Here is a 22,698-nt window from a genome sequence, read left to right as displayed (position 1 = left end):
TTGTTCTGCTTTGCGGGAATTTTTGGTCTAGTCAGATGAACACCCTCCTCCAGGAGAGGTACAGCTTTGGGAGTCTATTCAAAAGGTGAGGAATCCACAGGCAGAAATATCCATCAGAAGAACAAGTTACCTCCGGTTACGCTTTTTCTGGTGGATACAGTATCTGCCTGTGGATTCCTCACGATCCCACCCGCCTGCTTCTACCAATTCTTTTTATTTTAAGCATGTTCATGTTTTAATAATGAGAAATGCTTTCCTTTGCTATTTCTCTTTGCCTTTATTGATTATGCATTTGTGATTTTAAATGTATGTATATATTTGATATGTAATGTATATATTTGAAAAGGTGTCGGTCCGCTCATTTGCCTTGGTGGCACGGAAAAAATGGGTGGAACTGACGTCAGCACGCCAACGACATCCTTTTGTGCCTCCGATGATGTCATATGGTGGTGTGAGCAGAGCCTGGCCATTGTGACATCCTCGTCGATGTGGGAGAGCCAGGAAAGAATTTTCCAGCAGAATGCTGGCGCAGGGGGTATTCAAAAGGTTAGGAATCCACAGGCAGATACTGTATCCACCATATAGTGCTAACTATTCATCATTAATGGTAGACACACTCAAAGACTTTAGGGGATGGTCATGTCTTCTTGAAACATAGCTAGGCAGAGTAGATGTAAATAAAATTAACAATCTCCCAAGAACTGTATACGTTTTTCAAGTACTGCTGTTGAATGTGCCTTCCTTTTTGAACCCTTCAAAAGCAAACAATATCCAACTATGGGGCCGATTACGATGTCGTTAGGAAAGGCTCAGGATGGGATTCGGCATTGCAGAATCCTATACAGAACCCTTGTTTCCTTCTGAATTGTACAGATTTCCCAACAACCGATCATGATGCCTGGACACCGTATGGGCAGTCCAAATCCGTTCTGAAAGGCATTGGGACAGTCTGAGTCTTTCGGAGTCGAATCGTACAGCTCTATGGACACAGTTTCCAGACGAGCAATTACAATGACCGATTCAGACAGCCGATCTGATTTGGTTTGCCCAAGACAAAACGGCTTTAGGAATCGGTCTTTAGTGGCCCGTTGTGGGCCACCCTTCACCTGGACGCATCCCTATGTAGCCCTCAGGGGTACCCAAGAGACCCCTCTTCCCAACCATGCACAATGTAGCTGGCACCATGGGGGGCCCACCGCAGGGTGCAAGGCTTTCCCCAACTGTGCCCTTTTCCAATGGGAGCCTGTGTTCTCGTTCGAAACACAGGCTCCCATTGAAGTCAATGAGAGTCTGACCGAATGATGTTTGGAAGCATCGTATTCAGTCGTCCGGAGTAGCAGGACCCAATTCATTTGTACACAAGTCCGGAACCAATTAGTTTTGGACAGTTTCCTAATGACATCCTACTCGGCCCCTATGTGTGGAAAGGTGCTGGGTCTGTAATAACGCAGTTTAGACTCTTGCATTGCAGTAAAATGCAGTGGGGAATGGCATTGCCACAAATTCTGGATATATTGTCAGGCAACACAATTAAGACAGCTATTACAGTGGTCTTGAAGTGAAGCCAACAAAACCTGGCAGCATATATGATAGGCGGTGATAGGTAGTGCCCCCCAGGATATTGTGTGGCTAATTATTCATATAAGACCATTCAATGCTTATGCAGGCTTCCCCCCACTGACCCTTTCCTTTTGAAGGCAGCGGAGACCCCATTCCAATGGGCGGATATCTTTTTAATCAAGGGGGCGCACAGCTTCCATCCCCGAGTATTTGAAAGACCCAGGGGACTGTTAGCAGAAAAGTGTAGCAAAGAGAACCACAGGAAAGTGATGTCAACCTAAGGAGTTGAATCTAAAATGAAGAATGTATGTCAGCCACGCTACACCAGCTCCCACCACACCCAGGATGGGTGGAGACAGGGGAGTTGATGGGGATGCAGGGGCCCTGGGGCTCCTCCTTTGGCCTCAAACCCTCTAATTACTGTAGTTGTCCCGGATCGGACCGGAGCATCCACGGCAACTTTGTATTTGTTGAGACCCCTGAGGATGGGGTCTTGGGGGCCATGTAGTGACTCAGATAGGGGATTGTATGTCCCTATCCCTTAAAATAATAAAGAGGATACCCTCCTAGCTCTAGCTCACCCAGGGGATTAAAACAGAAAAGAGCAGTAGCCCACCCTTTTTTTTTTACAGGACCATGGATCCACAGATATGCGGTCCTATAAAAATAAAACAGTTGTGGGCCTGAGCCTGGCCACCAGACAAAGGGTTTCAGGGTGCCCCTGCCCCCTATATGTATTATTATCTTTTTTCCAGACCGGAGACTGAGTCCTCAAGTCTTAAATTGGCTGCCACAACATCTTTGATGATGTGTCCGCCAATCCGATTGCATCCTATCCATCAGGTCAGCAGATCCTCCATGACATGAAATATACAGACATTTTGAACCTTAATTTCTCAAAAACTACTAAACATATTTCCACAGAACCACAAAAAGCACCCTTTCTGGATTAAGGTCTAGCCTTCTGCCAAATTTGGTGTAATTTCGTTCAGCCATATTTGCAGTATCGCTGTTCAATTTTCCTATGGAATAATATTGCATGAGAAAAACGCATTTTGGGAGCTCCCACTTTTTATCGGCCCAACTTGACAGATCACCCTGAAACGTTTGAGTAAGAAACTGTTGTGGATGAGATTCTTTTTCCAGAAAGTTTTGTGAGGTACCTATCTATCTATCTATCTATATCTATCTATCTATCTATCTATCTATCTATCTATCTATCTATCTATCTATCTATCTATCTATCTATCTATCTATCTATCTATCTATCTATCTATCTATCTATCTATCTTTCTATCTATCTATCTATCTATCTATCTATCTATCGCTCTATCAATTTTGCACCGCCATAGATTTCAGATGTCATTAGAGATACAATAAGCGAGGTCATAAGGCGTGCAATATATTGGTGCAAGATATACCTAGGTCAGTTACATATAACTGGTAAAATGTGTTTTCTTTTGGTTTTAAAACTTTTTTTGTCATTAGAATGTCTACATATAACTTTGTTAACCTTTTGTAGCAAGGTTTTTTAAAGGTAAGCTAAAATCTTCCTACCTTACTTACATATAATTCCACTTTCATCTTTTTTATTCTGCAAATTTCTATGATTTGCTTTTTACGTATAGTAAGATCTTATTGCCATACATCAGCAGCCAGCCTCCATTTGTACATAGCCTTCATTCGTGCACAATTGCAGGTTGGCCACTGAGCCTGCGCCCAACCCTCTCCGGGCCCCCAATCGCAAATAAGTAGCCAACAGGCCACAGACTCCCCCCCCCATATTTTTTCAGACTCCAGCAATAGCACAGAGGGTCTGTGCTGTTCCTGCAAGAGTTAATTGGGAATACATAGGAGGTCTTGTTGGTCCCCTGGGAACTGTTTAATGCTCCCTTGAAAGTACCGAGGGACTGGCGTGGCACAATAAAACTTTCTGTACCACAGGATCATTAGGTATGGCTGTATCAGATGGATTGGCCACGGAAAAAGCCCTTGAGCCCTATAGGAATGCTCTAGTTGTTTCATTTGCGTTCACACAGGTCTCCCATCGTATTTCAACCTTAATTTCTCGAAAATGGCTGAACAGATTTACACCTGGCATGCTTTCTGGGTAAAGATATAGGGCCTGATTTAGTTTTCAGCAGACGGGCTACTCTATCACAACGCTGATGGATTTCCAGTCTGCAGAAACATAAATCCCATAGGTTATTATGGGATTTATATTTTGGAGGACAGGATATCCATCACCGTTGTGACGGAGTAACCCATCCGCCAAAATCTAAATTAGGCCAAACTTGGTGTAATTGTGTTCAGCTGTTTTTTCTGTATCGTTGTCAAATATGTCCTATGGACATTGCATGGGGTGGAGTATTATGTGATCCCCCTTTTCCTCCACCTGCGCTTGATGGATCATCCCGAAATTTTCAGGAAGGAGCAAAGGTATGAGAAGGTGTATAGAGAGACATTTATATCTTTATTTTATTTGCCATAAAATATAAATAACATCGAATGTACAAATTTATAACATTACAACTGTAAATTGCTAACAATATAAGAATATACAATTTCTAATAAATAGAAGAAAATACTATCTCTTTCTACCCCTTGTTACAATTTTCTCGTACATATAATCAACTTCAAATATTTATAAAATTCAAACTACAACAATAAAATCAAAAAAACAAATTAAAATATAATGATTGGGGGAGAGAATAACTTCTTTAGATCCAACTTTCCAAACTTTGGGGAAAGTGCATAAAACAGAGGTATGACATTTACTATTCTAACTCCAATCCAGCCAAAACTGGGCAAAATGTATTAAAAAAAAGAGAGATTTACTATTGTAACTGCTCTGCTTGGGGGAAATGCAGAAATCTGGGTGGAGAGGTAATTTACTATTCCTACTCCAGTCCAACAAACACTGGGTTAAATGAATAAATTGAAGTAGCGTGATTAACTAATCTTACTTCAGTCTAATAATAATTGGATAAAATGCTCATGTTAAATGAGTTTAGATGTACACTTTTATTTCTAGTCTCACAAAATTGTGGAAAGTTCATTTGTTTCCAATCCAGCACAATTTTGGGAACGCTCATAAATACAATGGTTGAGATGTACTATTTTGGCTTCAACCCAAATAAAGTTTATGAAAGTGCATTGATAAAAATGGGTGGGATTTACTACTCTAAGTCACCCAAACGTAAACCTACATCATAGCAGTGGGTGTTTCTACTCAATAATCTGGCTTTTTTTTCCAAGTGCAGAAGGGAACGGGCGAGATTTCATTTTGGTACTCCAGTCCGCAAATATTGGGAAAACATATAAACTATTGTTGAGATTTTCTATTCTAACCCCAGCCCTCCAAATGTAAAGGATAGGGCATAATTTGAGGGTAGAGATTTACAATTTTAACTCCCTTGTAGCAAAAACTGAAAAAGTGAGTAATACAAAGGGAATGGGAATTACTAATGTACGCATCAATGGAACGGGGTGACATTTACTACTCTAACTCAGAAAAATAAATATCGAGGAAAGTGTATACAATTGGTGGGTTACGGCTAAAATGTAACAAAGTTGAAGATCATACAGCAGAGTTTCATTTTAAACAAATACCATAAGTACATTGCATTATAAAATAAATGAAATACAAACATAATTTTTAGTTGCTCATATTGTGTTTTCCTCCACTTTGACTAAAATCACTAGATCACCCCCACTTGTTGGTTTTCAAACTATAGTATTTGTACCTCCATATAGAGACAAAACCTATGTTTCAAATCTCTTGCAGCATAATGAATATAAACTTGGGAATCATGACCTCCATCTTTTTACCTGCTGCTGTTTCCTGGTTACTTACAGAACTTTCTCCAGTTTTGAGGTTCAACCGCATTATATAATTAGCCACTTCTAAACTAGATTTTTGAGTGCGTACCAAAACCTACATTTGGAACAGTTTCTCAGTTGTACCTTTAAAATGTAATGCCTATTCTCAATAGTAATGATCATGTCAATTGCCATTGGTCTCGCATGCCAATAATTGGTGAATAGTATTTCTATAATTGATTTACAATACAATGTATCTGTTGTAGTTCGTTGAGTTTTGCTACACAGAACTCTGCTTAGTTCCGCAAGTGGCGGTGTGCAGTGCAAACCGTCGTTCGCGCTGGCCTTCCTGCCACTCGGGTAGTAATTCTACCCTAGCGGCAGCTCATGCTCAGGGAAAAAACAATGCTGCACTACGCAAAACGCAGTTTTCTGTGCTACGTGAGCTCTACGGAGTCCACCACCCAGGCCTAGTTTTATACTCAGGCATTGTTTTGCTCTCCATGCATTTCTCTAGGTCCTTAGAACAAATATCACACAAATCATAAATTCTGCTTATCAGATGTGAAGTTATATTTTTGATGAGTACAGTTGTGTGAATACTGCCTATTATGATCATTACAGCTAACAATCTGGGAAAATATGGTACAAACCTCAACTAAGTAAATCTCTTCCCACTATATTTCTAATTGGGTATTTGGCAGGTAGTACCCTTTTAGGAAAATTATCTTTTGCTGTGAGACGTGATTGAACAATACAGCAATCAGAGGCTTCAACATTTTGCTCAACTGCTGTGCTTAAATAGTTCGAATTAATATAATGACAGCATTGCAAACACATTTGTTTTGAATTCCAAAACAGAGTCATAACAAACATGTAAATTGGTCGTTAGGAACCTGAAATATCGTTCCACTCCGTTTTGTGTTACATGGCTGTAGATCGTGACTTTGATTCATAAATAGTTCTGCTATACTTCAATAGAGGACTGTTTGGTTAGGAAGTATGCCTAAACCCTAGGAATTATTGAGATCAGATAAGTCAGCAGATACCATTGTTTTTGCTATCTGTGTTCAAATGACCTGTTCGTATTAATGAGAAGTCAATGTCTGCAGTATTTTAACTTTGAGAAACTATTTGTGACTGATCAAAGGAGTATAACTACAATGCATGCTCTTCTTTTAGGAAAAGGAGATCTATCGCTGGCCAATCAAGGAGTCTTTGAAAACCATGCTAGCTTGGGGATGGAGCATTGAAAGAACACGGGAAGGAGACAGCATGGCCTTGTACAATCGGACACGTCGCATATCTCAGTCAAGTCAGGTGAGTGGTCTTGTAAGGAACATTTTGATGAACTCATTATCAAAATATGATGCTTATTCAGCTTTTCTACTTCAGTTTCACTCAGTAAATATTTGAAATGTCCCTTTTTGATACAACTGATTCCGGGGCATGGCGAATGTATTGGTAAAACTTTGAAATACACATATGTCCCACTACTAGGTTTGTTGGGATCATTAATTTTTAATAATTAAAATGTATTCAGGATGGTATGTCAAGTTCTAAAATACTGATGTGATGTAAAATAGAAAAGATCTCTGAATGCCGGGCTCATAAGACAAGTAACAAACCTGTTTTGAAGACATTGCCAATTTGATGACATTTTTAAAGTTCATGACATCAAACTAACAAGTGACCCTTCATTGAAACGCGTCCTCAGATTATTCTCTTTATTCAGGTGGTGACAGCTAGAACAAACCTCTTTCTTACAATAGTTCCCTATGCCCTCATTGTCTTTTTCCATATGCCCCAGGTCCTTTCTTCCTTTCTTCTTGTCTCCGTTATTCTTTTCTCTTCTTCCTTTGTGCCTTCATCCCTTCTCTACTTCTGTCTCTTTGTCTCTATGGCAAGAGAGCCCTCAAACACACTCCCATCTTCCCATACATGTCATATCTATGCTCCTTCTCCACTGCCACCCGATGAGTTTTAAAACAGCTGTTAATTATCTTATTGTTTTGCTTGTTCTTCTCTCCTACTCTTCCACTTCCATTCCTTTGTCCTTGACCTGATTTGCCCACTGCTGTTTGTCTACCATTCATCCTGAGTTCCTCTGAGCAATATCTGATAGTGACTTTCTCCTTTAAAGAGCTATGATAGAGATAGAAGGTAGACTACCATCACATTGTTTTCTTCATGGTGTTCTCTTTCTACCTTTCATTTCCTCCTTTTTAATGAAGATTTATCAAATCTCTGTTAGTTTAGAATTGGGTTCATGTTTCATGGTTTGGTTTAGACTTTTATATCATTTCCACCCATGATTCACTGCAAAATACATAATCATTTTCTGTCAACAGCTCATCTTTAATTAGCAATGGTAACTACTGGGCCCCCCGTTATGTGATCGATTTTCGTTTTGTACCACTGCCCCCTAGACATTATTCTCATACCAATCAATTGTTTTTCATAGTGTCAGTTTTCCAGGATAAACTTAACCTAGCTTGACGTGTATTGCATATACTATCACTGTAGGTAAATTTTTATTCAGCTCCTCAGTTTCCTATAAAAACATTCTGCTTTTAAACTTCAACAGGGTGGACTACCGGCGTTTAATCTCGTCATCATGATAGTGGTCCTAGAGTCCTTATGCATGTTTTCTAGGTTTAATCTGGTGGTAATAGTGGAGGAAATGGTGTTTTTAAGTTCATGTTGGTCGGTATGTGTGCTTTTCAAGCACAGCAGGTTGACCTGAGTAGCGGAGCAGCAGAGTAGCCGAGCCACTGACCTGGAGAGCCCCTGCAAGGAGCACGCCGCACATTGCTCACCTGCCACCCACTTTCCGCCCGCCGAAGGTTTTGCGGCTCTCACGTCTCCAAAGCGGTATTGAGGGGCACAGAGAGGGCTCAGCGAGGGAGCAGCGAGCCTGGGGCTCCAGAGCGATTCTCCTTTTGGGCAAAGGACTGGGCCCGGAGCAGCCTTGAGCAGAAGGGGCAGAGGTGAGAGGCGGAGTGCGAGCACGGGAGCCGAGAGCACTGGAGCCGGCAGCCGCGGTTGGTCTCCAGCTGTGCGGTTTCCATGGCACACCCAGCACACACGGATTTCTGCTTGCTGCCTTTTGCTCGTCCTTTGTCTCATTCCTCACTTGTCATCTCGGAGCTGATGTTGAATTGAAGTTGGCTCTGTGTGATCTTGGTTGAGCACCAGCACCGGCACAGGGAGAGTTTGCTGCATACAGGCGGAGCTGGCACGAGGCTTGTGGTTCGAAGCTTAGCCTAGCCTCGCCTGTGTCGAGGCCTGGTTTTCCAAACAAAGGGGTTGGATACACGGCTGTTGCAGAAATCTGGGCACATGAGGCTCGAATTGTGCTTCCCTACTTTGCAGTCCAGCAGCGAACGACGCCTCAGCATGACATCTGGTCTGAGACCTGGGAGGAGGAGCTAGACTGCCGATTGCCGAGCTGAGCTACATCGTGAGGAGCGGCGATCCTGCGAGCCGCGAGCGGCGTGACAACAGCGCTGCCGCTGCTGCCCGCCGCCGAGGGCGAGGAAGTAAGGGGGCCTTCAAGCCGTTAGAACGGAGCCAAGTACGCTGGGAGAGCCACGCCGTGTGAGGAGTTGAGAGCCACGAGCCGCGAGAGGCGTGAGCGCTGTGTGAGCGCTGTGACAACAACGCCACCATTGCTGCCGAGGCAGGGGGCCCTCCTGCTGATAGAACGGTGCCGTGAATACGCTCCTTTCACGGGTCCGCGACGATTCCCTCAGCGGCTGCACCCGTAAATACTCCCATTGCGGCGGCCGGAGCCCCAAAACACTTCCTCCTAGCGGGCGGGCCCCGCGACTATTTCACCAGGGCGGCCGGAGCCGTGAGTATTACTTCTTCTTTTTTTTTCTCTCTTTTTTGGGCGGTTGAAGCCGCAAACACTTCCCCCCAGCGGCCGGAGCCCGTGAACATCTCACCTGGGCGTCGGAGCCGCGAGAGGAACACAAAGAGCAGCCTGCTGGAGGGAGGCATGCTGTGAGGGTGGGAAAGGCGATCATCGACCGCCCAACACCCCTAATCTCCAGTCCCTGCATACACACCCACTCGCATTATTACTGCTACCGCTGCTGTATCCCCCTGCCCCGCCAGACCCGGCTTCAGACGGGGGTCGGTAGGCAGTTCTTGAACTTGGTACTGAATCGCCCAGGTACCGGAAGAGGTGAGGCGAGGAGGTGCGCGACAGACAGAAGCTAACAGAAACAGACAGAAGCAGATAGCAGGCTGCAGCAGGTCCTGTGCTGTACAGTAGGGGGTCTGCAGGAATATAATAAGCACGGGGTAGAGGCAGCCTGGAAGGAGAGATTGTGAGTCTCACAACGTATGTTGCAACTGTGGAGGGCCGAGTAAAAGGACTAAGTAAAGGATTGAAGGAGGTGAGGTCCAAGTCATCTCCAGGAAACACACCAAGAAGAAGCCTTACCAACACAAATAGGGAAAAGGGAGAAAAAAAAAAGAGGAAAGGAAAAATCCTAAGAATGAGATCTGGTACAAAACGGTAAACTGCGCCCAGCAAAAAGCAAAAAAAACCTATTCTGAAACCCATTCCCAAAGATCCCTCTACGTCTTTATCAGACGGTGCCTACGAGGCACAGGGAGAAAGGGAGAGGTCAGACACGGGAAAGTTGGTGGCAATACCCGAGAGTCTCGGTCCTGTGACGGGTAAACAAGGGCAGCAAAAAATTGACACATTTTTCTTTTTAAAAGACCCGGTCTCTGCAATTTTCGCTGTTACAGTGGAGGCGCAAAATCTCCTGAGCCCAATCCTGCCAGACATGATTAAACCGTCACTTGCACTAGGGGTTGCTAACAAGGAATTAAAGCAATTAAAGCAAATGGACCAACGCTCACACGAGCGAGCCACAAACTTACCAGGCATAATAGGTCAGACAGCGAAAATTAACAAACAGTTAGAAATTGTGCAGGCCCAAGTGCACAATACAATTGGGCCCCTTGAGAACACGGATTCCAAAAAGTAAGCGGACATTAAAACTTCAACCCAAATAAGCGATCAAAACACAAAGGATATGAACAAACCAGCATCCTACCTGCTAACATCACAGGGTCTAGAGTCGCTTGAAAACATCTTTGCCAAATCAGGCTCCCTAAATACAAGCCACAAAGACTACACCAAGCGAAACATAACACTTCAAGGGGCAGACCTAGGAGGTGTGTTAAGCCAGAGACCCGAAGGGGAGGCAGAAACGGAAGACCTCCCTTCAATCACAAACACCCAAAAGCCGTGTGTAACCTCTAAGAAAAAAACAAAAAGAGCATTAGACTTCGGGCAATCTACAACGGAACATCTGACTATAAAGGCGCACACTCAAGAGTTAGTGGCATCAACACCACGAAACCTAGAGGATCGAGGTAGCAGCCATAGAATTCTGATTGACGACACCAGTAGTGTCGGCAGTGAGGCAAGCAAGCATGCCCAGATGGATCCTATTTTAATTTCATCGGCAAGCAGGACTGAACAGTCCTGCGCAAACTTAGAGAACGGAGTCAGTTTTCAACAAAACACTAATTGGGGTAAGACCCTAATCAGCACATTGGATCAGGCAATAAGGGCATTAAACTTCCAATCGGACAAAATGGAAGTCCAAATAGACCTAATAAACATCACCGCAGAGCACATATCAAACATAAGCTCTAAGGCAGACACAATAATGAACTTATTAGCCAAAAAGGAAAGTGCGGAAAAAAACACAAAGACTAGCATAGATCAGACAACTTTAGGAAACAGAACACAAACCAAATGTAATGTTAAACCTAGTCGATGTAATTGTGGTAGTATAATTGAAAAACTGGCCACCCTCCAAGAGATCCTAAATGATATCCTGGGAGTAGTGAAATCTACTTGCGATCAAAAAGGAAACTGGGAGCTCACGGAAACTACTCAGAACGAAGACATTTTAAATCCCCAAATTGGTCGACATATCCCGGATCAATCCAACAAAGGGGCTCGGAAGAACGCATCCACAGGTCAAGATGTAGGGGCGACGGAAAGTCAAGAAGAACAAATCAATGAAGGCCTGCCTACCCCTCCACTTGATCAACAGGACAAATTAACAAAACGACAACGAAAGAAAGCCAGGAAGGCACGGACCAAACAGAATAAGAAACACACCGTTGCCCCAGAACACATTTTCCCAATTTTTATAAAGAACGTAAGTCAAGCTTTTGAAACAAACAAGGTAGACAGTAGACAGGACCAACAATATTTGGAAAGGGTTAGTTTTTCGTTTGAGAACTCGATAACGGTGGAGACAACACATAAATCAGAAGTAAAAACCTTCAACGGGCCAAGGGAACTCAAACAATCAACCATAGGCCCATCTTTACCCGGATGTCAATTAAAAGAATCAGCTAGAATAAGAGATTATGTGGACTACGGTTTAAATATACGCAATAAGGACTCGGACATCCACGAAGAGGCGGGCAGCACAGAGGCCAGCTTGTCCCCACTCCAAAGGAAAGAACCAGAGGAATCATGTAAATCCAACAATAAGTACTGGAGTAAAAATCTAAGTACCGACACAAGGGAACAAAAAATCTCTCAATTTGAATTAGACCAGAGAGTCTTAAAGATTACCACTAACGCAAAAGGCAGGAGCGTTACAACGAAGAGAGACTCCCCTGACCTTGAGAAATCAGCACAATGCGCACAAACTAAAATCGTGAATAAGTCAGGAAACAGTATTGAGGCACCAAAAGCTCACGTAAATGATTGTAACCCAAAAAAAGGCCCACAAGAACAAAAAGCAATTTAACAAACCAGGTGGGAAATCAAACACAAATATCAGACGAAATCGAACCAGTTGTGACTTTTATTCCAGATTACACAAAAAAGGGAAGGCAGGATATCCTCAATAGAGGAAATATCCTAAAACTGTTCAAGGAAATTACGGAACTCAGGGGAATAGCTTCACAAGACATGGAAGCTCTAGAATTCCATCAAAACAGAGCTAGGCCAGAAATAGAAAATTCAGTCACTACCTGAAAATCAAAAGAGCTGGCAGCAAAAATCTACGAATAAACAAAAAAAGAGAGGTTATATGAGTTTCAAAAAGCCACAGAGAAAAATCTACGCCCACAAAGCAATATTTGAGAGCTGGGGAATCAACTTACAGCAACATAAGCAACCGAGATATCCCTACCCCCTTCACAATATCCCAGACAACCATAAGGACACGGAGTCCCAAAGGCCAAAGTCTAAATCATGTTTACACGCCGCCCGAGCAACAACTCCGGGCAAAAGAACAGAAACAAAAACCACATTAAAAAACCAGACGGTCACATATCGGCTCCACTGCAGTAATCAAGACTGGTCATGGATCCCCTCAGCACTAAGCGATAAGCGTTCCTAGAACAGACATAACGACCATAGCCAGAGAACGACCAAAACTCTGGCGGAAGGAAGAAACAACTGTGGAAAGAATTAACTTTTGCTCTTGGAACGTGCATGGCTTTAGCAGTATGGAGCAGGACCATGAAACGCACACATTTTTTGATGACATGGACATAATAGTTTTACAAGAAACTTGAACTTGACTGATCTAGGTATTCCAGGATTCACAGATCACCATATACTAGCTGAGAGGCATGCAAAATTTGGGCACCCACGAGGAGGTCTAACAATCCTCGTTTCACAAAAATATAACTGGAATCAAGAAATATTGGACGTTGGGCTAAACTGGGTTCAAGCAATAAAAATTACAATACAGCCCCAGTACCAATTGTTATTTTTAAATATTTATATACACCCAGACCGCAAATCAAAAAAGGAAAAATTGGAAACACTGCTCAAACTTATCAAAACCTTACAAAAAACGAATAAACAAAGCTCCATGATAATTTCGGGAGACTTTAACTCTAATCTACTCAGCACTGATAGGGGTGGATCGTACAGGGGAAAAAGGGTAGCATTCGGGGTAAATCAACCCGAACGGGGCAAGATATCCTCAATGGACTTAATATTATTAAACAGTAAAAAAAAAGGCCACTCTCAGCCGTGCCCTACCTATGTGAGCGGTAACGTTAAATCGACTCTAGATTTCACACTGGTAAGCGCGACTCTGATAAATTCAATAGTAGAATATTTAATAGTCCAGCGCTTGGAAAGCGATCATTTTCCTCAAATTATTAGGTTGCCTATCGCAGTTCCAAGAGCAGAGAGAATAAGCTCGCTGCAGCACCAAACAGAAAAATATAACCTGCGGAAAATAAAATGGAGGGGTGGAGAAACACAGAATATTTTGACTAAAGCCAATAACTTTATGTTAAACCTTGGGAGTCTAGAAAACGGAGATCTTATAAACAACTGGGAAAACTTGCTGGAGGAACTTAAAGAAAAACACTCAGTCCAGCCGAGAGCAATTAGAGATCAAAAAGGAAAGCCAGCGCCTTGGTTTAATGCAGAATTAAAACAAGAAAAAAGAAAACTGGCCAGGGCACAAAGAACGGCCGCAAAGGGACAATGTATAAACACCACAAAGCTCAGAAGCATGAGAAAGGCATACCGGAAAAAACTATGGATAGCAAAATCCCAACATAAAGATCGGGTTTGGGAAAAGCTACTGATCTCAAGCAAAAAAGTATCCTCCAGAGAGTTCTGGGCGATCATTAACGAACTTAAACCTGGGAGCAGTATTGCAACAGGATCCTAGAATCAGCAGCAAGGAATGTGGGGCACACGTGAAGAACCTTTACTTAATAAAGGAACCCCTAAGAATAGAAAAAAACCAAATTTGGACACCACTGGAGATCAATGCTGACAGCTTAAGAACACAGCACAGCGGAACTTCGGAAACAAACCTCAATTTCGAAGAAGTATTGATCACCCGGGCCCAAATAAAAGAGCTAATCGTAAAATTAAAACCGGAGGGGGCACCGGGCCCGAACAGTCTCCCAACAGCAGTTTATAAAACAAATATATACTTCTGGGCTGAACTTTTAGAAACATTGTTCAATCACATCTTGAAAAAAGGAACTCTTCCGGCAACATGGAGTGGAAATATCATCCATCCAATTTATAAGAAAGGGGACCGTAAAGAGCCAGGAAATTATCGATTAATTTCCCTAATAGATGTTGAAGCCAAGCTGTACGCCTCGTGCCTGTTGAATGAGCTGCAGGATTGGGAAACATCGACCAACATAATTCCCAGGTTCCAAAGTGGTTTTAGACTGGGGATGGGGACAACCACCAACCTGGTCACCTTGGCCCTGCTAACGGAAAATGCAAAAAAAAGAAAACAACAACTATACGGCTGCTTCGTCGATATAAAATCAGCTTTCGACCACGTAAGCAGGCCAAGGCTCTGGAGCAAACTAAGAAAGTGGGGGACGCCGGATTACTTAATAAATGCAATAACCAGCCTATACAGCGAAACATGGGCGAAGGTCAAATTAGGGAATGGCATCAACCTCACTCACAAAATCGAGACACAGGACGGATTAAAACAAGGTTGCGTCCTTGCCCCCAGTCTTTTTAATCTATATCTTGCTGATATCGGACGTAATTTAGACGCAACGGAAAGCCACGCACCGAAACTGGGTAAGGTTCTTGTGCCCATAATGCAGTACGCCGACGACATAGTTTTACTAAGCAAAACCCCAGTCGGCCTGCAACGCTTAGTAAACATGTTAGCCTCATATTTAGCAGAAGAAAACCTGGAATTGAATAAAGATAAAATAAAAGTGCTCCGAATTGTGGAGGGGAAGAAATTAAAATATAGATGGTCAATCAACAACTCTGTTCTTGAAGAGCAGGCCACATACAAATATCTGGGGGTGACCATTGAGCGGGGCAACTAAAAAAAAAGGCACATACAGGTATTAAGAGGGAAGGCACAATCATTAATTTATGCATATAGGCAACTGCAAAAGACAGTGGGAGGTCCAAACGACATGCACTTACTCAAAGTAATGGCTGCACAAATTATACCAACTCTGTCTTATGGATTGATTGGATGGCTCGGAGGTGAATCAGCGATATTAAACAACTTACAAAACAAAATATACAAAGTTGTCTTTGGGTTGCCGTACGCAGCCGCACCAGCCCAAGTCCGCTTAGAATTTGCCTTGCAAAACCAAGAAATCAGGTCGATGTCCACATTTACTAAACTCTGTCACAAGCTTCGATCTGCCCCCAGTGAGTCAATGGACAATCTTTGTTGGGAGGATATAAACTTTCAGGAAGCCAAGCATAACACCACCCAATGGGGAATATTTCTCAGCACGAGTTTGACAACATTGGGCCTATACGAAGTGTGGAAAGAAAACATCGACCACAAGCAGTTCTGCAAAGTAGTAAACCGAAAAGCAAAAAGGATTTCTTTGCTCAAAGACAAAAGAACCCTAACTAAGCGGCGACACGCCTGGACAGGGATGTACGACATTACAACGCATGCTTTTACCACGCATGCTTTTACATCGCGGTTTTTACAACGCATACCATTACAACGCATAGCGCTTTGGGGTGCTGGATAGTGAATAGTTTAATTTACTATTCCAACTCCAGTCCCCGTGGACACTAGGGAAGGTGTTGGATAGTAAATTAAACGTATTCCCTATCCTAGAGCGCCCCCCAGCGCAATACGTTGTAATGGTTTGCGTTGTAAAAGCTGCGATGTAAAAGCATTGCGTGGTAAAAGTTGCGTTGTAAGTGATGTTTCCCCTGGACAGTAGTCAACTCATACATCACCCAAAAACCACAAGCCTATCTAGCCTTACACTACTGCCAACATATAAAAAAATCTTTGACAGCGTACAGATTTGGCATGCACCACTCAAAAGATCTAAGGCCTTCTTGGAAACAACAATTCGAAAGCACCAACTGCAGATTATGGGGATACAAGGAGGAAACAGTGACACACTTCTTATGTGTATGCCCAGCGTTGCAGGCCTTAAGAAGAAGATACCTATGGGCACTTTTCAACACATTGAAGATCCGTAACCTGCAGGCCGGCGGTGATATCCTGGCTGAGTGGTGCTTCACCCATTCTTTCATGCTGGGGAGTCAAACTTATGGCTAAGGTAACAAAGCTGTTACAAGACTCGGAATAGATAAAGGCATTCACTGCCCTGAAGAAAAAGTAGATCTGGGACTGATTACTGGGATAAAGGTCATCCAGTGAAAGACTAGACATTGACTGTACCAGTAAGCTTTAAACTAAGACACATGACCATAGAGCGGACATTTTCGGAGACAGATTATTCCGATTTTTCTACACTTATATTAGCCTTGTGTATTTGTTGTTGCGTTGTTTTTAATTCTTACAAAAATTGTAATGATTTTAATTAATCACACAATAAAAGAATAAGACATAAGACAAGACAGCAGGTTGACAGGTTTTTAATATATCATACAGGCCTTCGAATTTATTTTCCTTTTGATAAACATGTTACATGCATGTAATGCCTGGCTTCAATCTGTCTGCAAAACGCTTCATACTTACTGCCTCGGCTGCTCTGTTCAGGCACTAAATCCAAGCATGGCGGGTGTCTTCTTCTTGGAACACAGATGTGCGTTTCACACAAATAGCAAAACTAGGCATCACATCCGTAAAAAGATATGTAAAAACAAAGGAAAGTAAAAGAATATATGTAAAATCTATGAAAAAATGGTCAGGTTACAGCAGTTGTAAGGAAGTCACGCCAAAGCCATGTATCAGAAGGCCTCGCCGGCTTCAATCCCCCTATCACTAACTGGACCTCAACATGTTGAACATAACGGCAGTCAGAACCCATCTGATCTAAAACGACAATCCTTGGCATCTTGTACCCTCTCACACCTTCTATAATAGTACCCTCCTATCAACCACTGTGCCCAAAGTCAAAATCTAAATAAAAAAATTACAACCTGCCACCATCCTCAATAGCCCTCTGTGATACACCAGCCATCTCCCCGTTATTCAAAGCAATATCTAGCTTCCTGCACCCTCCCCAACCATCCTGTGAGCATTACCCCCTCCTACCCAAAGCTGAACACTTAATCCACAATGCAACGGTGGAAAGCAGGTACTGTGCTGATAGCAGCTCTGTGAAATATGCTTCTTGCATGTACTGCATTATTTTGTTAGCCGTTGTTCTGCACTTACACCCCCTCCCTTTTAGAGACAAAAGAGTTTCTGAAGAAAGCAGACAGACCATCAACTGTCTTTCCACCACTTCCCTGGGTTTGCCAGAAACCTGGCCATAGTGGCAGTTAATAGCCAACCACAGCAGTGGTTTCTGAAGCCAGATTTTGATTGCTTTGACATCAGAGCAGTGAATAACCAACTTTTGAATCCAATATTCAGAATAATGACTGCCACCGGAAGCCATACCCAGGAAAGAAATTATATTAAGGTAATTCAGTAACTTAGGGTTATTACGATGGTGGGTGGACGTGAGTCCACCCGCCATTGAGGTGGTGAGTGGGACCGGCTGCCTGTATGGTGGCAGTCCCGCACTTGAAATTACAGGGCGACCTCCCCCATGGCGGTCGCATCTTGCATGTGAACCATTGCAGTGGGTGCTGCTGTTTGCTGCAACTGCCGAAATTATAAAAATACACGTAATGCCTTTCCCTGCACTACGTGGCAGGCAACACGAGATGCCTGCCACTCAGTGCAGGGAAATAGTGCACAGCCACGTCCCCCAACACAAGGGGGGCCCGCAACAGGCCCCCAAAACCGATCACCGCCAGCCTTTCAAAGGCGGTTTATCCGCCAAGGCAAGGTTGGCTGCGGCCAGCATCCTAATCTGGCGGGCGGTGCCTGCTAAGCACAGCCACCATTTTACTGAGGCTGACCGCTCCGCCAGGCAATCGTAACGATTGCCTGTGACGGATCTGTGGCGGGCGATCTTTGCGCCTGCCACAGTCGCGGTCAGATTCCCCCCGCCATCGTAATGTAGCGGGGGGGAAGTTGCTTTCCAATGGCGAAAGACCCCCCACCACACTGTTGGCGGTGGCGGGCCTTCCGCCATCGTAATGGCCCCCTTAGATCCCACCACTGTTACATTACTTAGTTTGCGAAGGGGGCACCTGATGGAGCGAGATAGAAAATAAAATTTTGTTTAAACTCGCAAAGTCACATTTCCATAACATGAATAAAATTATTAATGATTTGTGATATGTCGTGCTAATACAACCTAGATTAAACTTTACACGTGGGGGGACTAACATGTGTGCTCATAAACGTGCATAAATGTTGCATCTTTTTGTTCGTGCAAAATAATAAAATAATTTATTGTTTTCGTTTTTGTCATTACTAACTGCTGCATATTTAAAATAAGCATGTGCTTGTTTTGCTTTTTCTTGTCTGTGTGATGTCATTTCTACTATTCTAGGTGCATATGGGTCTCATTGAAAAACGGAGACTGGTAAATATAAACGCTGCTTTATTTGTTTGCAATGGCTAGGTAACATTTTGATTAATAGGGTGGGCTAATTATTTAGTAAACCATGGGGTGGATACAGAATATACTTTATTTCTTACATTAATACTTTTCTTGTGTTTGTTTTATACTAGAAATCATAAGTTGCCTGCTTTTGAGGCCTAACTATTTGAGCCGCACAAAAAGAGCTAATTCGTAATTCTGCAGAAAGTCACGAGACGCCCATTCTGAATTAAAACGTTTATTGAAGCTGCATTCACAAAGCAAAAACTGATGAGCTGACATCATTCTGTCGGACATGGCCAAGGTCGAAAGTGAACTTTTTGTCAGTCCTTAACTTGGCATCCGCGGAAGTTGCACTGTAAGACTATGGAAGCTGCGAGGATGACTTAAAACAAAGTTGCAATCGCAGGAAGCCTCTGGCTTCACGTGGAAGAGACAATGGTCTTTGTAAGACATGATTTTGTGGAACTTTTTAAGAATCGGGTGACATGTCACTTGTCACTCTCAGCCAATGGGACGTCGAGTATTTCTGAAAACTTTCCTTTGCTAGTTTAGTTAGCGTAGAAAGGTATAAAAAGTCATGCCCTTAGGGTTGGGCTGGCTGCTGCTTTCTGACTTTCCGATGAGGGTGATGTGCTGCTGGACTTTGCGTGGAGCACGTAAGAATCCTCAAAGAACTTTACTTTAATTTCTGTCTATTTAGCTCAGTTAGGGAAATAGGTTTTAGAAATGCTAAACTTTATATAATTTCTTTAAATTGATTCAATTACTTAAATTGTAATTTTCTTATTTCTTACCATCATGCTTGCTTTAATGCTAATAAAATTCAATTATAAAACTTACAACTTATATACCATAATTTAGAAAATAAAATCTTACTTTTGACAAACAAGCTGGTCTTGGTTATTTAGAAGTATAGGTTACCTTTAGCTAGATCACGTCGCCTATAGTGGTCATTTAATGATTGAGTTTTATTCTAATGACAATATTCTTTCTGCAAATGTATAAATATGTTTATAGTTTGTAAATAATGTGTATATAGATTTATTTGACCACCTGATTCAGTAGGCCCAAAAATATATCAGGTTCATAAATGGGTCCATGTATAGTTTAGAATTTTGTTTATAAGTTATGAAATTGGGTAGCGTAGTTTATGATATATTTTCTATAGCCCGCTGGATCAATTATCTGGTAGCAGAAATTGATGGTTGCTAAGGAGTAACCAAGGTAACATGTTGGTTGCTAAGGATTGCGTCATGGTATGCAAATAGGATTAATGTTTTAACACTTGTTAAGTTCGTTTTTCGTGCCTATCTGTAAGCTATACCGGTATAGATTGTGTGGCGAGAAATTAGTCACGCAAGCCATCTGTTCGTTTGTAGTGATATCGCCGAGTATCACAAGAGGTATCGCCGTGTACCATAGTGTTGTCGCCGAGCAGCACAGTTTTAGGGCTAGGTCTGATTCTTGTATAGTGAGGATTTTCTAAGAAATCAAAGCAGCATGAGAATAGGGACAAAGCGCCTTCCATAAAACTCACTGTGATGAGAGTATTAGTTATATCCGAGCTTGAGTGAAGGGTAAAATTTAACGTCGGTGCATGATTATCTATAAACAGGTTAGAGTCCTGTACGGGTACATGTTTCATATCTATAAACAGGTGAGAGCCCTGTACGGATAACGTCGTTATTTTGCTAACGGTGCATGATTTCTATAAACAGGTGAGAGTCCTGTACGGATTTCGTGTGTGTTTGGATTTAGGGAATTTTCCGTGTAAAAGTGCGAGTTTGAGTTGTATTTTATGTTCAAGTGGAACTCTTAGAACTTTCACTTCGCGGTGGGTTCAGAGCAAAGCGAGTTCATAATTATACTTGCTTGAAGGGTGGGGTAAGGTTACTCTACTGACAATTGAATATTATCCTTAGTGTGAATAGCGCCGTCTATTCCGAAGTGTGGATACTTGAATGTATGTAAACTATCCTAATTAGTGAAACGAACAGATGTTGTCTTTATAGTCATTGTTAAGAATTAATTTACACTGAAAAGTGTTCTTAAAATGGCGCTGTGAAAAAATTTTGTGAAGGAGGGGTAAGCGCCAGGAGTGAGAAGCGAGAAACCGCAGCTGCTGTGTACGTCACAGAGCCGCGCTGGGATTGGGTGACCTACGTCACAAGCTGTATTCTGATTGGCTCCTGAGTCTCTGACGGCCTGTGAGCTGATTGGTCCTTAGGAAAATCTCCAAAATTATTGGTCGAGCTGAAAAGTGACGCAGCTCAACTGCCATTGGCTTGTTAGTGTGTTTCGCGCACGGATTGGTTGTTTTGCGGAACATCCCGGAAAAATTTTACGAACGATTTTGTGAATTAAATTTTACTTTTAAAAATGAGTTATCATTTTAAACATGTTGAGAAAAAGACAACATTATTTCAGAAATTTAAGAATTTATTTTCACCTGACAAGAAAATCGAAACGCGAGGTGGTAAACTACTTCATAAGTATAAAACACCTGCAGCGTACATGGAAGGTGAATACGGATATCATACTGTCTTATGGTTCGACAGTTGGAAACGTTATACTAAAAACGATGGTGTTTTAGCTTGGCCTGATGATGGTTCTTTTAATGTAAGAGTTTTAAGAAATTTACGAGAGAAAATGAATGCTCTTGTTCCAAAACCGAGACCAACTCAATTTGAAGCTTTAGTTGAGTGGGAAGATGAGATGTATCAGTTACAAAGAGAAGCTAGTGGAATTAAAAGACCTTCTAAAAATCCATCATGGAAAAGAGAAACTCATGAAGATAGATTACGAATGTGGAGACAGGGAAACATGAGTGAAGGATTGTATTTAATTCATGAAATGGTAATGGGTTCTCCTACAGGGAAATCTATGGAAAGTGAATCTGAGGATGCAGTTATGGAAGAAATATATACAACTGCTAGAAAGAAACAGCCTAATCAGCCTTTGAGACCTCCTAGATCATGGTCTACTCCGGTGGTTTCTACTGAAACTTCACCGAGTGCACCTCCAATTAATGAAGCTCCTAAACTTTATCCAAATAATTGTGAAATCACTGAAACTCCTAGAAGACCAGAATTTGAGAATGCTCGAAATGAGGGTAGACATTTTTCAACGACTCCAAGAGCAAGGGAACCTCCAAAAGATTATACAAGAGAAACAAGAAATGTTGAGGATGATGATTATAATGAATACTTAAGGTCTAAAGAAGAATTAATCAAAAGAATGACAAAAGGCATGGAAGCTGTCACAGTTCCAGTAACAATAGGTCCTGTTCAGCCTGTATTTGATCAAAGAAATACAAACAAAACTGGATTAACTATTCCTTTAAATACAGAAATTCAAAAGCCTGCTGAAAAATTTTATTCAGATTTGACAGAATTAAACACTTCTAGATCGAGAATGCCTGATTTAACCTTTAATGAGGATTTATCTCCAAAAACACCAATGGGTGCTATGTCAGATGTAGGTAGTCCTGAAGTTAGGGTAACCACACCAAAGCTTGATGTGGCCAAATTAAAAGCAAATATTGAAGAATTAATAATTGGAACAATTGGCCCAGATAGTTTAAATTACTATCGGGATGATGAACTATTATTCATTTGCAAAAGTATTCAATGGAAAACGAAAAATAAATATGATCAATTAGAGGATCTAGCTGCAGAACTTGAAATCGATGTGAGTAAACAAAAGAACTTTGCAAAACATTACAGATTAGATTTCTCAGAAAGCGACATTGAGAGTTTGAACTCAATGGGAAGAATAGTTCACATTAAAGATTTAATAGTCTATATCAAAAAGCTAGGAGAATTGAACAAATGGAGAGTGAAATGGACTAAAAGGAAGGAAGATGAAAGATTAGAAAAATTGTCAAAACAATTTCCA

General features: G+C 42.1%; 1 protein-coding gene across 1 annotated transcript in view; it reads left to right on the top strand.

Annotated features, from left to right (window-relative positions):
- The window catches only part of RYR2 (ryanodine receptor 2), a 3,071,198-nt gene that overhangs the window by 1,540,346 nt on the left and 1,508,154 nt on the right, over positions 1-22,698 (top strand). The window contains exon 52 of the mRNA XM_078648003.1: positions 6,565-6,702. Coding sequence (XP_078504129.1) covers positions 6,565-6,702 — 138 coding nt within the window. The remainder of the gene's footprint in view (positions 1-6,564; positions 6,703-22,698) is intronic.

This window comes from Lissotriton helveticus, chromosome 6, assembly GCF_964261635.1.
Source record: "Lissotriton helveticus chromosome 6, aLisHel1.1, whole genome shotgun sequence".
Taxonomy (NCBI): domain Eukaryota; kingdom Metazoa; phylum Chordata; class Amphibia; order Caudata; family Salamandridae; genus Lissotriton; species Lissotriton helveticus.
Note: the sequence above shows the minus strand (reverse complement) of the source record. Positions and strands in the feature narration are given on the sequence as shown.